Source organism: Ambystoma mexicanum, chromosome 8 (genome assembly GCF_040938575.1).
Source record: "Ambystoma mexicanum isolate Mex_15411 chromosome 8, UKY_AmexF1_1, whole genome shotgun sequence".
In the NCBI taxonomy this organism is placed as follows: Eukaryota; Metazoa; Chordata; class Amphibia; order Caudata; family Ambystomatidae; genus Ambystoma; species Ambystoma mexicanum.
The window spans coordinates 1,425,263,396-1,425,280,653 of NC_090929.1; the positions used below are offsets into that span (position 1 = coordinate 1,425,263,396).

At 43.8% G+C, this 17,258-nt stretch overlaps 1 protein-coding gene across 1 annotated transcript in view; it reads right to left on the reverse strand.

The window, feature by feature from the left end:
* HOGA1 (4-hydroxy-2-oxoglutarate aldolase 1) overlaps positions 1-16,819 on the reverse strand; it is a 283,527-nt gene extending 266,708 nt beyond the window's left edge. Inside the window, exon 1 of the mRNA XM_069611569.1 lies at positions 15,456-16,819. Coding sequence (XP_069467670.1) covers positions 15,456-15,681 — 226 coding nt within the window. The 5' untranslated portion in view covers positions 15,682-16,819. The remainder of the gene's footprint in view (positions 1-15,455) is intronic.
* Between the last annotated feature and the right edge of the window lie 439 nt (positions 16,820-17,258).

The following is a 17,258-nucleotide window of genomic DNA, read 5'->3' on the forward strand; positions in this document are numbered from 1 at the left end:
TGCCATTTATAACTGCAATAATAATAGGCACTATTATTACCCGATGTGTTGGTACTCAAGTTAACAATCACTGAAGGATGAAGGGCTGAGTCGGCGCTGCAGGGATTCGAATCTTGCTCTGCAGCCTGAAAGCGGATGTTTGGTTCAAGAGCAAATCATGGTATGCTTTGCTCACCAAGTCCCTAGGTAGTCTTTAAAAATTAACGTCAATATTCTGGAACCATCCATGTGCTCTCACAGCCATTACATCCTTCAGCATGAATTTGGATTTATCAGATGAAGCTCCTGTGATTACCCCTGTTGTTACAATCCACTCTTGCGCCCTCAGTCAGGACAGTGCTTCATTCTGCTGCCAGGTTGGTGGCAAGCCCAGGACATTTTACAAGATTTACACCTGTTCTGTCAAACAGCTGCACTAGTTCCCACTCGCAGTCAGGGTCGGCTTCAAAGTCAGGCATCTGGCACACCATGCTACCCAGGTTTAAACGCCTTGTTATTTAGCAAAGCAGCTCATTATTTTAGGTGGACTAAGGGGATTCAGAGGTTCGGACCGTTTCTAGCTTGAGGATCCAAAGTGGATTCTGTATTGGAATATTGTTTTTGTTCTAGAATTTCGGATGATTTAGTATTGTGTACATTTCCCAAAAAAAGAAAAAGTGGTTTGTAGCTAGGATCTCATTGGGAACTCAATTAATTACATTTGCACATTAGAAGAAAAACAAAACAATGCCTACTTTTTCCCCTGCTGGTCTCATTTTTGACATGAAAGGCTTTCAACTATCGCCTAAGTTTACAACAAGTTGCTAAATTGGGAATAGCATGAAACAATGTAAAAGCTTAATGAATTGTCCGAATTGTGTATCATACCTGAGCGAATGAATAAAACATTTACATCTTGAATTCCCTGCAAGCAGAGGGTACACATGTAGCCCTCGTAAAGGATAGATTTCCATGCTCCTTCAACCGTGTGACTAGGTAGACAACCCAAGATACAAGTCAGAAAAAGACTCCTACGTTCAGAACTATGAAAGTCTGGGAAATTGGGTTGAATTCTTGGGGCAGGGCAGTTATCACAGCTCCTGCTAAAGTGTGTTTGTCTTTACAGAAATATCCTCACTGAACGCGCTCTAGTGCACTTTTCGGTCTTTGAACTTTATGCGCCTTAAAAAACAACAATATATTTCCTTTAGTTATTCTCTTTAAACACTCCATTTACAAAGTACATTGTAATCTGAAAGTTTTGACAACAATTAGAGTTTAATGGAGACTACGGCAGCATTCAAAGGGGACTCCTCCCCTCTGATTCACAGAAGCAGCACTTTCTAAACGCAAAAGTGATTTTTGAAACACTACCATCCCTCTTAATTTCAAGGCATCTCTTGACTGCTTCAAAAGGCGAATGCACGTTGCTGTTCATATTATACAGAATAAGGCACTGCAATCAAGAACATTTTTTGTTTCAAATCTTTGAATGATCCTCTGATAAATGTGCACCTCACCAATACTAATGAACCCTAATGTTGAGAACAGATTCCAGTCTGGATAATGTTTGCTTTAGTCTAAACGTTAAATCACCCATGAAAAATGAAGTAGGGAAAACAAACAGTAGGAGGGGAATAGGGAGAAGAGGCTATGTGAGTTATGTGGAAGTAGCACTTGTTGGTCTTTTAAAAGATGGCATAATTGCTGTTAGAAAGGGAAACTGATGTAGACATTAGAAGGTACTGCCAGGGCAATCTGGGGGATGGTGGCCACTGCCCCCCACCAACCTGTCCAACAGCTATCAAACGGGCCTTTGCAAGCCTTGCCCAGGTGGACATACAGGTTTGAGCTGGGTGTCTGCTCCTCTGCTTCACCAAACACGTGTGTTGCCAGTCTGCGCTCCTAGCTCCTACCATCGGTGCTCATTCCAAAGCTCCACAGATTCACCACCTCCAAGCCCATAGAATGAGAGAGAGAGAAATTCTGGTAGGTCAATCTGTCCAGAGATGGAGAGCAGGCACTCCCCCTCCCTTTTCCTCCCCGAATCCCAATCTCGGAGTTGCTGAGCACAGAGACTCAACAAATCTTGTGGAAAGGGGTGGCTCAGATGCCTCCAGATGACAAGCAGGAACTTCATCGGCTAGTGTTCCTCCATACGTTGGAAACATGAGCTCATGGCATGAGCCCAGCCTTGCCCACAAGTGTAGATTACCATTATATTAACATTTGAACTTGCAGCTGGTTTAGTCTCAGGACTTTAGATATGTTGGTCCAACAATTGGCTGACAGTAAGTAGCGAACACTGGCACTTGCCAATCAGCATGGGTCAGGGATAGAAGGAGGTAAGAGGAGTAACAAGTGCAAAGACTGAGAAGGTGGCCATTGCTAAAATCAGGTCTTTATGGGTTCATCTGAATACAATTTGCTTGCCGTCACCTGCTGGTCTTAGTGGCATTTCCTTTCCCAGAGTGTCAGTAGTAGGCCAACCTGGTCTTTGTAGTTCTAAAACCCATCAGAGAAACGGTTGAGGGCCTGGCAGGGGAGGGAGGAGCAAGGTTGGATTCACAGAACTAAGGCTCGCAGCCCCTCAATGAGTGAAAAGCAACTGGGAACTCCAATGTAGGGTCATGCAACTGTGGCCCAGGGATCCACATTTGGGAAAGCAGTACAGGCACCTGCTGGATTCTTACACTTCAGAGACAATCGTCCAACTACACTACCCCTTTAACTCCCATTTGCAATCCGACATTGATTGAGTTCACATTTCCACTTTCCTCACAAGACCCTCTGGTATCCAGTGATCAAGTCGCCTGGGAAAAGTAATACCCCAAATGAGCTTTCTCACGAAAATCAAGCACTTTCCCCAAATTTTATAGGACTGGAGATAGAATAGTAAATAATACCCGTCGTAGACTATGTGGGGGAAGGCGTTTAGGGGTGTAGGGACGAAAATCACCTGCCTGACGACCGTTTCCCAGGAGACATTTTCACATAGAACCGTACCTCTTTTACACTAGAAATAAAATCTGCAAACACTACCACAATACAGATCCTTCAAGTAGCAACACCTCCAACATGCTCCTCTTTCCCAGGCAACACCTCTAACTTCGCTAGGTATCCGTTTTTAGTTGTTTCATTCGTCATATCGGCCTTCGCTTTCATAACTTCTGTTAAATGCTGTTGTCCGCTTCACTCTTCTTTCACAAAATCCACAGTCATGTCCTATCTTTCCAAAACATCTTTATACGAGCTCTGTTGCTGCCGGAATTGGAAAACACGATTTTGATGCGACATTTGCTTCACGTTACTTTGGCCTCTCCTGCATACATGCCAGTGCCGAGAGCATTGTTTTCTGCTGCCACTTGCAGATATCCTTTACTCTCTCTGTCCTGTGATTTGGTCCCAAAGTAATATTAAAGGGGTCATTGAACCACTTGTAACAGACAACGGCGCCTTCTCGGTGTGAAGGACCAGACAACGGCGCCTTCTCGGTGTGAAGGACTCAATCACTTTTAAGTCGGCTAACAGTTCGTACAAGGAAGGTTTAGCATCAGCTTATAGTCTTCTTGCCTTTCGATCAAAAACAAATAGGACTATATATTTCAAGTGCTGCAAATTAATGATGGCTTAAAAGAACACAAAGAGGCTAGTGGAGGCAATCTAAGATCGCCCGCATCACAATTATTTCGATGTGTTGAACAAAAACCTGTATGAAGAGACTCGTGGCTTTGTTGCACATGAAGACCGACAGGACCCTGTACAATGCAGCCAGACCACAGTTAGTGAAGCTTTTTCCACAAAGGAAAACAAACAGATAAAGCTCAGACACATACTAACAATCATCCGAGGATCTGGTATTGCAACAAAGTCACCAAACCTGGGAACTTTCAGGATCGTGGTTTCAATCCGAGGGACAGATTGAAAGTTCACAGGGTCAGCAGAAAAAGGTAAAATTGGTATGTTTCGCTATTCTTTGCGGTACATTGCTATAGTTTGTAGTGCAGGTCACTATTTTTGGTGAGCGTTATAAAGACTGTCCCTGATCAAGCCAGAACTTTCCCTTTTATTTCTATGAAATCACTCTAGAAATATCTGAGACAGGCAGACTGAAAAGGGTGGGATTCTGGCTCCTCTTTCATGAGCTGCCCATCCAAAACAGAAAACATCTCAACGCATCACAGGTAATGAAAAGCATTATCATGCATTTTTTTAATTGTGTTCTGGTTATCAAGTAACTTCACACATGCATTTCTCATCAGAAAGCACAATTCGATAACATGTTACCTAACAATTAGCTAACAAACGCATCATCAAGAATGCTTGTGAAGTTCGGAGAATAAAAGAGAATGGTCAAATAAGAAGCTACTACACAGATTTTGGAACCCTTAGCAAATAGAAGGGACAAGTGTTGGCAAAAGCTTTCAAACGTATCCACATATCAGCCCTGACAATCTCATTGGACACTCTTATGATTCATGCCATTGCTGCAAAATGGGTCTTATGACAAAATTGTCGAAGAAACCAATCTTCTGCCAATGGCAATATCAAGGCAGAAAAGCTTAACCACAATTGTGCGTGAGCAATAAAAGGAGAAGGACAGGTGTATAAGACTTACATTTAACCAAATGTGTAATTTACACCTAGACATAACTTTCATGTAAAATTGGTCCAATTATAGCGTTTCCAAGGTTTCTATCCTGAAAAAGGGGTCTGCACAAAAATAAGCAATAGGACATTAGTGCATTATACAGAAATATTTCTGACCGTCTGGGGTTGAGATTGTTTCTCCTCAATCATCTGACAGTCTCTTCCACTTAAGAAAGTAGTGCACAACTCGGTCCCTCAAGCCTACAAACTGATTTGGTGTTCTGGATAAGCATGGTGTACTCAAATGATTTCTCCCACTATGGATCATCTCCCTCCTCCTCCCTTCACTCTTTGCACCTCCCCCTCTCCACCTGGTTGTTTCAATGCCTCCTCCAATATTTCCTCCACTCCTCTTTCCCACCTCCTCTTCTACTCCCTCCTCTGGTCTTCTCTCCACCTCAGCTCCTGTTTCACCCTCCTGCACTCCACTTCACTTTCTTCCTCCTCCAAACTCCCCTCTACCTTTATGCCCCTTTCTCCCTAGGCCGGTTTGTTCTCCTCCCTCTTACTCCTCTGCATCATACTGCCATGCTTCGAACACCTCTCCTCTCATACTCCTAGCTCCCACTGTGTGTGTCATGCATAGCCCCATTTATATTCAGAGGGACCTAGAACGGTGTTGATCAAGAGTACCAGTGTGTCTGGCTGTAACGCTCACCTGGTATCCACGGGGACGTCACTCAGCCTGTTCTGACCTCTTACAACCGCGAACCCTTCCCTGAAGGCTATTCGACTGGAGACTGGGCCTGAAACACAGGATTGGTAGAGTTTAACTCCCTATGGTCTCGGTGCGCTCGAACCCCTTATTCCCTGGGGTCCAACCATTCCCTTTGATCCACAGCTCACCTTGTTTTCTTGGATAGTGTGCTCTCCGTCCTGCTTTCAGCGCAGGGGCGCGTTGATTTATGCGGGCTCGTTGCTGCCTAGTTACTTCACTGGCAAGAGTCCGACAGGTAAGTATAATGAGTCTTTTGACTCTCTAACTTCGTTCCTTTCCTTCCTTAGATGATGGCCGGCGTCCGGGGATGACGGCGTGCTGCTGAGATGAGTAGCGCTGAAAGGTGAGTGAGAGTGCGATGCGCAATGCACCCCTTTCATATTTGCATTGAACTGAGTTCTCTTTCTGTGTCTTTTAGGTGCCGCAACCTTTTCAGCGTGGATGCCGGTTATGAAGCACAAATGCGGTGGGTACGTGCGGTATGCGGTGCCTCTAGATGTTTCCACGCTAACCTGTAGTGTCTTTTCCCTCTTGCAGATGGATGAGAAGTTCCGGAGACAGAGTTTCCCCCAGAGCGGCTGGGATTCAGGTAAGCGTTTGAAGCTCATACAGTATTTAAAAATAAGCGAAGATTTGCAGAATGCTTACTAATGCCTTTTTTCTGTTCTTTTCCCTAGGAAGCGGCGTGCCGGGATGGGAATGACACCGCCGAAAATGCCCGCAGAACAGAAGGAACGATGAATGATGGGCAGAAGCGCTGCAAGGTAAGGCTGTTCCTAACAGTGTTCTTCAAGGAGCTGAGCGCAGAAGAAAGATGCAGGCCTACTGGAGACCGATCCGAACACGGTGAGTGTCACGCTGCAGGTGCAGAAAACGCAAAGCATGCTTCTCAGCCTGGGTGTGGCTTAAATAGTCTCTGGATATCCCAGGTGTCTCTGGGCTGAACCACATCCAAAAGACTAGACCGCATATGCAGTTCTGGGAACCGAAATATGCGGGGGCATCCATATTGTTCCCATCAATGTACTACAAGTCCAATCCCCAATGTTATCCTATGGGAGTGAGTGAGTCTGGTGCCACACGCGCCAAGTCTGACTCCAAGTGGGTCTTTGGAGGGATGGAGAGGCCCTTGAGGGCCATGTAGGTGATCGTGGCCTGGCTCCAGCCTGACATCTTGGAGGGCTGGGGACATGAGGGGCAGGAATCGGGACACTGGCTGTGTATGATGTGTGTGCCAACAATACTCGGCCACTGACCCACTTCACAGCTCTACAGGCAGACATATCAAAATGGCCAACTGCCACCTTTGTTTCACTCGTGGTCCCACAAACTACCAGACCTTTGTCTTGTTAATTGGCAGATGTCTTTCTTACCTAGCGTTTGTTCTGCTACGGTGATGAGTTTGAAGCCTGCTCTTATGTGGATGAGGGGGTTTAACAGCATTAAAGCAGGCCTCTCAAATTCTTAGAAATCCCACTAGACCTGCAGGGCCAGTTCCCTAGTTTACATACTCAACCTAAGCGAAATGCACTCGCCCCATAGTGATGGGTGACAAAATATTTACCAGTGCTTTCTGTAAAATGGTTTATGTCACCATAAGCACACTTCATATTTGGTGCAATGCGGCCACCCAAAGACCAGCGCTGCACAGTGAAACTTACTTGCCATTTTATTTGCCATTTATAGTAAATGCCAAATAAAAGTTTCAAACATCCCCATACCCACCAGCAAGTTCAAGTACCATACAAATGATACTCTACCTTCATAAAATCTCCTCAGCAATGCGAGTGGGCTAATAGATTTTGAAGCCCCTGTAGAGTGTGAAAAACATATGGGGCTATGGGTGGACTGGGGAACCTGTGGCATCCTCCCCAGGTACCTCCTCCGAGGCCTGCATCACGTCGGGGGCGCACACCAGTCACCAATATGACCGCAGGATCAACCACCTGCCTCAAAGACAGAATGTAAAGTCGTGTGTATTCTCACAAAACCTTTTGTGGGCATGCATAGATCTCGCATAAGGTTTACTCATCAGAAATGTGAAAGCTAGATTTTAGAGGGACAGCAGGCAGGGAATATGCAAAACGCTGGAGAATACGACTAGGGCGGTTGCACTCTATCGTTGTGGTTCCAATAACTAATATATTATCTATAGTAATACAATGTGTTCACTTACTTAAATTAGACAGTTTGACATGCCACCAAATGTATGCTTTTACAAAAAATAAATATATTTTTCTTTTCCATATAAAACAAAGCCTATGCAATCATGTGAGAAGTCTAATCTCTCATCCATTTAGTGCAATTTACTTCACTAGCCATCTCGTGGTGGTGCCAAGTAATTGCCAATCCATGTGCATACGCTGTGCTGGCTGGAGAGAATGGTGCACAAGCAACGATGTGGCATATCCGTGGGGGAAGACACTAGGACCCCACCCTAGACTTTCCTCTATTGGGTGTTTCCTTCCCTCTATGGAGCCTCTCCTATCTCTGATCTTTTTCTCCTTTCTTCAATCCCCTCGCTCTCACTCGTATCCTTTCTCACCCTGACCCCTTCTACCTTGGGCAAAATGGAATGGTAAAGCAGCATTAAGGTCTCTATTGAAATATTTCTGGCTTGTCGGGGGAGGAAATGGGGTGCATGTCATAACAATGATGCAGCCATAATTGATTAGGGGGACAAGCCCTGACCAATGTATGCGGCTGGCCAATCAGAAGTGCGCCCAGTACACATCTAGCGACCTATCCGTCTTAAAAGCTACCTTTCTCGCTCCCTTCCCCTACTTTTGTTATCCAACTTGCCGCTCTTCTTATGGCCTTCTCACCTTCCTTAGCTCCATTTTTTCACTCTTTGACTAACTCTGTATGCTTCACCAGTGCATCTCCAGTGCTGGGCAGGTTTCCTGTGAGCTACATCTGTGCAGCCAATGCTGTGCTAATGTACTGTATTGCATTGTAAAGTGGTTTTGTGCAGGGCCCTTCTGTTACTTTGGCAGCCTTGCTGCAGGGTTCCAAACTGAGGAGAGCTGGGAGCTATTTACCTCCTGCTTGTAGGTTGGAAGAGCCTGGTTATCTTGACAGCATAGCTTTCCAGGCCAACTGGTGCCGAACACACCAACTCTGTGCATTTAGACAATCTATAAATATACATTAGGACACATCTATATGAAATTTAAAGCATAAGAGGTCATAAATAATAGACAGAATGATACCTTTGCATTTTATGTGGAAGTTAGATTTGCAGATTGCCGTGTACTAGCTCATCGTTCCCTAGTGATAGCTCCTGGTCACTGGTTAGTGCTGGATATCCAGGAGCTGCTTTTAGCTCCTGCTTATCCAACCTTAATTTCGAGTCCTGTTGCTGCAATGTTGGTCTGCAAGAAGAGAGGGAGTGGGGTTTGTTAATAGGATAGAGGGAAAGGCAAATGCAAACCCTGGAGTGTTGATGCAAACAGTTTGGAAGTAACCTCAGCGTTGGCCTGATTCTACATTGGCAAAAAAAAACTTGGTTGTGGGAATCGTAAGGGAAAGCTAAAGTGGAGTGGGATGAAGATAATCGGTTAGAGAAGGCAAATGGTAACACAGGAGGGGATCTTTGGCTTCAAGATTGTTGAACCAGTCTTGTTGGAGTAAATGGTTTTCCTCTCCATTGACAATTATTATTCATGTAGTTTATTTTGATAAATGTGGGAAGACTGGTCCACATAAATTTGATCTACTGTACTCTTCAGTTTGGCTGAAGTGTTAAGTACTGGCCTGTTGCATGTTCATGAAATCATCTGTCCAAGTCCATGTACTGACCTGAAAAAAATCGTAAACACTTAAGAGTACTATACATGCTCTAAAAATATTTTCAACTTTCGACTGAATTTTGATTAATCAGAGGTGTCCGCTGATACCTTTTTAATTTCAATGACCACGGGGTTTCTAATAGTTTACAAGACTATTGTCAAAAAAATACTGCAGCATAATTTTTAACCAGATACTACAAAGTCGATGGATAGATGTGAACATACTCTGTGCATCTGCACAACCAAAGAGAACAATAGCACTAGACTATGAAGGTACTCTGTACTCACATACGACAGGGCTCCAAGTACTCTTGACAGGTGCTTTATTCAATTGAGAGCATACGCGTTACATGGCTCCTGCCTGCCCTCACCTTGATCCACTGCATCCTCTCACCCGTTCTTATTCTAACCAGAACCCTGCTTGGAATTCTTTTCTAAACGTCCAGGCAAACATGGGACACTACACTACTTAGGGCAAAGCACACTAAGGTCAATACACGATGGAGAGCAAAACTGAGAAAGCAAATGAAATCATAAGAGGAAATGGAATGGGAATGGAAAAACCTACGACAGACTTCAACCAACGGATTTCCATTTCTCTACCCTACAACAGGATCTGTGTGATAACTGCATCGCCGCAGATGTCGACTAAGAAAATGCTGACTTCCATTACGGTGAGGCATCACATAGATCACTTCTTCCCCGCATCCCACTACCCTCTTTACCCCCTACCCACATACGTTTTCGGCTGCCCACTTCCGTGTGTGTCGCCGACTCCCCTCTATCCATAACATGGGACAGAGCTGGCAGTGCATGGTCATTTTTATTTATTTGTTTTACTTTGAACTTTCTTGTCCCTCGCTTTCCATGTAATGGAAGCGGGGGTTACCCCCGCAATCCCAGACTCCCATTACACTGATCAAGAGGAAAGGGGGACACCCCCGCTCCCCTTGGTCGCTGTACAATACTGCACATTTGCACCATACCAAATTTTGTCCGAATTTTGGTACAGCACAAAGGTGCAGTATTAGATATGCCGGAATTATGTTGCGACATTTTGGTATCATACCCTACAACACACTAGTAGCTGGACGGCCTACATTTTTATCAAAACAGAATTATAAATCTAATAAGTGAATAGTGAATTTGGACTTCATATTGTTTTGTAAGTTTTAGCATGTTTAAGTCAAAAGAATACCCTGGGGCTTTCGTATACATCCTTACCTGACCATGTGCCATGAACAAGAAAGGTTTTATTGATCAAATTACACATTATTTTTTATAAGAGCTCTTTAGAACCGTTAATTTGACCTATGCAACTGCTACAGAAGGTTTAAAAAATAATAATCAGAAGAGAGAGGGAAGGAAATCCAAGACGACTGTTGAACATCCCTTCACTGATACTGAAGGTTTGGACAAGATCACTAATGGTTATAAAAAGAAATTACAAACGAGAAACAGATACACATTTCAAGAAGACGCTTATAAGATTACAAAAAATTAGACACTGTTTGTGGCTGTAGAACTTTAATCAAGAACAACAAAGAAATGATTACAAACAACAAACTGGTTAAACAGATTGTACTACAGCAGATCTTTCTCTTCAGAGAATGAGAGTCAGAGAGGAAGCACACATACTCACAGTGAGGATAATGACGATGTAAGATTAACATCTTTTCTGTTAGGCTTCTTGAAAGACTTGCCCAAGAAAACCACAGCATGGAAATAGGGTCTCTATTCCATTAAGCAGCACACCCAAATATAGGGATACTCTGCTCTCGTCTGCTCCCTCTGACCCCTTCACCCCGCGATCGACCCAATAAATATGAATCCCTCTGCTTTAATGAAACTGGGGTTTCTGAGTTCTGATTAACCCTTTACTGTTCTTAAACGAGTGGTGATAATGCACATTTCGTGTAAAAGTGATTCTGTGGCAAGTTGTATTAACTGGGACATTGGCAACGCCATGTGAGCTACTCTGGTGTGGAACCGTTTGTGCAACCTTCCTGTATCGAGCAGAGATGCATTGTTTTCAGAGTATCAAGACATTGCAGCTTTGCAAACTTGTTTTATGGGTTTATCTGTGCCAGGACGATCTCCTCTGGGATCTCTGTGTGGTACGTGCTGTCAAGTAGTTCCCTCAGTCATGACAAAGGTTTTTGCTGTGCATCGATCTTGGACCTGAAGTAAGTTTAGTGCTGCCATTGCTGATGAAATCACACAGACTAATTACTTACGTAACGTACACATGCAGGCAATACAAATCTTACCCTGGCCCCATCATTCACCTAATATATGACTGCCACTATCTATTCTTGAAGCATGTTTGGGCCAGTATCCTGGAAATCCTAGAGATTCACATCCACTCCCCAAATCCATTGTTATTTTTTTTCAGTGTGCATCCCTCATATCAAAGACTAAGACACTGTTCAGCTTATCAAACAAAATAATCACAACAAATAGAAACACTGCAGACACACATCATTCTATGACAAGACAGGAGGCTCACATTATGCTTTAGTTTCTTTATTACTGCCATGATAGCTTTTCAACTTATAACTTTTAAAAATGTAACATTTGTGCCTTTTTCCTCCATACATGAAAAAACTGCAAATTTGTGGTTTAAAAGTCCCACACAAAATATTTTTCTTTTGAGTCCAACATAAACTAAGACTCCCACGATCCTAAGGGGTCTGGTAGTCCTGACCTCTCAGCTCGCAGGTTAGCCTATAAGAACCCCCAACTCCAGGTCCTTTCCTCTTTCGTTTTGCTGCCTAAGAGATAATTACCACAGATTCTTCTAATATAGCTGTAAGCGCCTAAATTGATAATATTTATAAGAAACTGAGAAATATTTGTGGCGCACATACGGAGCACGAGTATATATTGAACAATTGAGCAAGTACCAACAATATTTAGTTGTACTCACTCGTCGGAGGAGACACGCGTGTCTAGGCCGCGTAGTCCATCGTGGTTCACAGGTGAGTAAACTATACAATTCGAATTAGTGAGGAGGCGGGGCCAGTGCCGCGAGCGAACGTGCCGGCCTCAGGCAACCAGCACCGCTCCTCTACGCGATACGGCCGTGCTGGCAAACCCAGCGAGCAGCATGACCCAGGGGAGCGGGAGGACCTGAATCTCCCATCATCCCCTTAAGTTCTCTCACGCTCGCAATTATCATTGCGATTGCGGAGCGAAGAGAGAGAACAGCCTCACAGTACCACGTATCAAAAAAATAAAAAAATTAAAAAAGTGGATTCTTTTATTAAAAAGGAAGGCTTACAAGAGGATCTTTCCATAAAGAACAACAACTAGAACATGTAGCCTGCTTTACAGCCAAAAAGACAGGTGCCTAAGCTGCCCAACCCCCTCTGCTGACAGCCCAGAAGTTGACCCTGCGAACAGCAGGAGATGGCACAATGTAAGTAAGAGCCCCGGTGTAACACCTTCCACCTCACCAGAGTGGTCAGAGGAAGAGTGGGAAGAGGGTCCTTATCAACAGGACACAGACCTCTCCCAGAGTTTAAAACTGGTACTGGGAGACTTGCTTACAAAAGCAGTCTCATAAGGAGTCCAGCCTATTACGCAGAGACTGGAAGTTTTAGAGGCTATAATACCAGAGCAGCAAACACAGCTTGCCAGGAAAAGAAGGGCAGAAAGTCCCGAAGGAGGACTGTCAGCCAGACTCCTTGTCTTTAATAGAATGAAGACTTCCTGAGCTGTAAGCAATCTTTATTATGCCGGATGGTGGGCAGCAATTTGTCAATGCAAGAGATTCCAGAAATCTTTAACGATCATTCCTTCCCCTTTGAAGCAGAAACCTGCTTAAAGTCCCCCTTGTAATCCTACTTTCCCCCTCTAGCTCACATCCACACTAATACCACTGCTTTGCCTCCTACTTCAACCTAACCCACCTTCCCTCATCATCACATCAATTACCATGGAGAAGCCGTTTGTTAACCTAGTCTTCAGTAAGGTGCACTAAAAGGCACCTTTTCATTGCTGTGCTTGCTTCCTTGATGGCATTCATCTACTTGGAGAATTGTGACATTTAGATTCCAATAGAGAACTGTTGGTGAACTCAGGGGGTGTCATGTGGCTCAATCTGGGTGTGGCCACCATTGCTGCATCAACACTGGTGGCTAAAAGTATCATTTGCATTGACTATCTTTGCCCTCCTTTGTTTTGTATTTTTAGCCCAGAGCGCACAGTGACTTAGGCATGGATCAATGCATGAGTGATTGCCACAATGCTGCAGAGGGTATCTAGTGTTTCCATCGAAAAGGTTTCCCACAAAACCTTTTCTATCGAAACCTATCCATCGAAATTATATGCATCTAATGCATATATGTGATGGGTAAAGGGTTAATTTGCGTTGGGTGGGTTTTTAAGGGTAAAACAACATGGAGGTGTGGCCCCAATACAAAAAAAATGCCTTTGATGCAAATATTTTCGATGGTTAGTTTTTCGATGCAAAACATTTTGTTGGAAAGTTTTAGATGGAAAGACCATAAACCGCTGCAGAGTCATGAACACAAGGCCTTGACTTGACCCGGAACGCCAGCTCTAGACGGGACTTCTTCTCATTAGTTCTACTCACCAGCCCCAGGGTTTCAGTTGGCTGCCTGTGTGTCCATCATGCTTGCAGTTCTAAACGAAGGAGCAAAGATACATCTGCTGTCCACTTAAATACCCATTTACGAGATAAAATTGGCACAGACAACACTAGAGTAGAAGATGACTCCATATCACCTAGACACCACTTGTAAAGACCTGGATTCCATTGAACAAACTGGTCATTTCTGTGGTTTGCTTCAATAGAACACACATGAAAACCATTCGGTAATTGAAAGCTAGAACAGGAAACGTGGTGTCTTGATGACAATGAGTTATCTAGCCACCCTACACGTAAGCAATAGATCGAATAGAGCTCAGAGGCAATGCTCTGATCTTGTAAACAAACCTACACTGAGTAGCACAGGTTTGGTACCCCGTCCGGGAACTGCCCTTAGAGGCTGGAGCCTGGCAAGAGGCGCAATATAAGAAACTGATTCAATTTAGTTGTTTTAACAATGGATTTATGTTCTGGATAGATTTTCTTAAAAAGAGAAATTAGACCTACATCTGAATAGTTTTCTTTGGAGGTAGACGCTAGGAAATTGTCTTCATTGACAGCGGACCACAGAATTCGGAATAATTGGAGGTACTTTGTGGGGAATGACTTGGAAACCTTTGAGTTAAGGAAGGGTCGTTTTAGAAAAAATATTGAAGTAATTGTCAGTGGCATCTTGGAGAATAGCAGTAAAATGGTTCTATGTTCATTTATTGACATGCTTTTCCCCAAATGATTTTACAAAAAAAACATCAAAAATGTTTTTATTTTTTCAGGGGGGGGTCCTCTGAACCCCCTGCCCCCCTTGATAGTTTAACACTATACCCGAACCCACCACCCCTTATATAGAAATCCGCAAAAAACACATCGAAAGAATGCACGTTGGACGCAGTACCCAGTAGAATATTTGTAAATATGTAAATTACTCTAAAAAATATGACCACTCATATTGACACACGTGGGAAGCCATTTTAGAATGACTCTTTACCACTCTGCAGTAAATGTTACAAGTAACAAGACTATATTGATGAATGCAAGCCTGACATTGTTGAGCTGGGGCTACATACTTACACATTTTACTGACAATATAGCCCGTGACAACTTGTACGCTTGTCCAGGAACCTTGTGTGCAGTGCCACAAACTGTGTGTATATGTCCACGCAGCCTGCACATGTGGGTCCATTCCCCAAGCACCATACATAGGCCGAATGACCATGCTCAGGCAACCTTGCACGCACAGATTCATGGGCCTTGCATGTGCACAGCAACCCACTTTGCGCACATGGACATGTCTACCCATCTTGCTTGTGCGTAACCCAGTTTGCTCAGGTGGGGCGGGCCGAGCCACCTACTTTTCATGCATAAGGTGGTCCAGTGTACCTTTGTCACCCAGAGCAAGCCCATCTACCTTGCTTGTGTAGTGTGGGCCCACCATCCACTTTGTGAGGATGGGCCAACGAACCTTGTTTGCATGTGTGGATCCATGCACCTTGTACATGTGAGCAGGTTGTACATGTGAGCAGGAACATGCAGCTTGCGCCCTTTCCTATCATTTAAGAATGTTTGCTTCAGGACCATCTCGGTAAGTACAACCCTCTCTTATTAACTTTCACCATTTATTACATGTCCATGTTTCGCATTAGCTCTTCGAACAGTTTGTTTTTGAGGCAGTGCTATACCAAAAATCATCATTAGAAAATCTTACCTCGAAAAGGAACTGATGAGTACTTTTCCAGATTTGCCTCCAGCTTGACATAGTCCACCTCTTCCTTAATATTAAAGGGTGTTGAAATGGGCGGATATATTCCTTTTATGTCCAACTTCTGATCTGCTGCAAAGCTGGCACGTCTCTTTGACCCCCAAAGCAGAAAATGCCTGGCCACCTTTGTTGGCCCACAGCTAAGAGGGAATAACAATTTGCTGGCAAGCATTGTCACAATTATTTCTACGCAAAAAAAGGGGCTCGGATCTCAGATAAATCTGCGCTCCTGGTAGAAGCACGTCTAAGAACTCGGTAGAAAGAACCAAAAAGAAAAAGCGAAACGCTTTTCAGGGAGGTTGTGTCTCAACTGTGCTCCTGGCCAATGCTGACAAGGCTGTAGTGGGGATGGTCGTTAATGATTAATACTAAGAATCTAAATGTGTGCTGGTTTACAGAATAACAGCCAAGAACGCAACTCTGTCAAGAGGTGGCGAGCAATGAGATGTAGTTGGAGGGCGATCAATACTAGCATTTTATTTCTAGCCCAAATGCACGGCTTGAATTTAAGGCTTTGCCTCGGCAAATAAGAGAAAACAAATGCGGACAATCAAAACATGTATTTGAAAGTGGTTTATCGATCTAAACCGACATTGTAATAAGGGTCAGCCGACTCTAAAATGCTTACCCTCCTTGCTCCTGAATTTTGCCGGAGGGTGGGTGGGAGGAGGAGTGAAAGCAAAAACGTTTAAAAAAATTATTATAAATGAAGGTAAAACGAAGGTCGGACTCCCTCCAAAGGAGACCGAGCTGGGAGCTACCTTTATGCTGCAAGACTAATTATATACGTTGAACGGCATTTATATTAAGAAGCAATTTTTTACCGTAACTTCATAATCCCGATCCTGGAAATGTGGGGTTGGTGGGAGGTATCACACATCTCTTTTGTTAAGCGTGCAATCGCCCGTAGAATAGTAAAATGCTATGGATCATGTTATGTTCTCCAGCCAAATATACCGTTGACCAGTTTTGCCGTACTTTTAGATAAATGCACATAAAACAAGAAGGGTTGCACCACCACTCTCTACCCTTCTGCTTTGCTGATCCCTTTAAATGGTTGTCATGTGTTCGCTCTCAATGTGAAACTCTCCAGGCGCTTGCCAACACGTCCATGCTCTATATGCAAACAGAACTCGGTCTCTGACATGTGATATTAAACACAGCCTTAACGCCGGTCTAATTGGACTAGATGTACGTAGCTACGATATGTTGTTAAGTAGAGTAGCAATCGGAAAGTCTGTTATCTGTGTCTTAGAGTGACGCGGATGTTCCCACGTGCCGCATTTCCTGTTAACCCCTACGTAGTGCGTGCGCGCACACGTGACAGTCCCAATAGATTGAGCTCGGGATTAATAAACGGCGCGGTTGCAGCGTGTTTTCAGGCATTACAAAAAGCATTTTGTTTAAACAGTTCCGGTCAGAAGATTATCCTATTCAACAAATTCAAAGTGAACACAAATGTGAATGTATTAAAAACAGATTATTAAACCAGTTTATAACTTCGTTATAAAAAGCAAATGGTTAAACGTCCCAACCAGATAAGTAAGTGGTATAGTATAGATGGGACGGTATGAGCAGTACATGTATATGGTAAATCTGTTATGATCACGCGCCTACTGTCTTTTGCCATGGGTTCTAAAAGCTGGAGAGCAAGACAGAAGGCAACTGGAACTAGTGTCAATTGATGTATGTGTGTTAAGAGAGCTGCTTGCTGGTGTTCCCGCACTGGAATAAAGGCACACTACCACT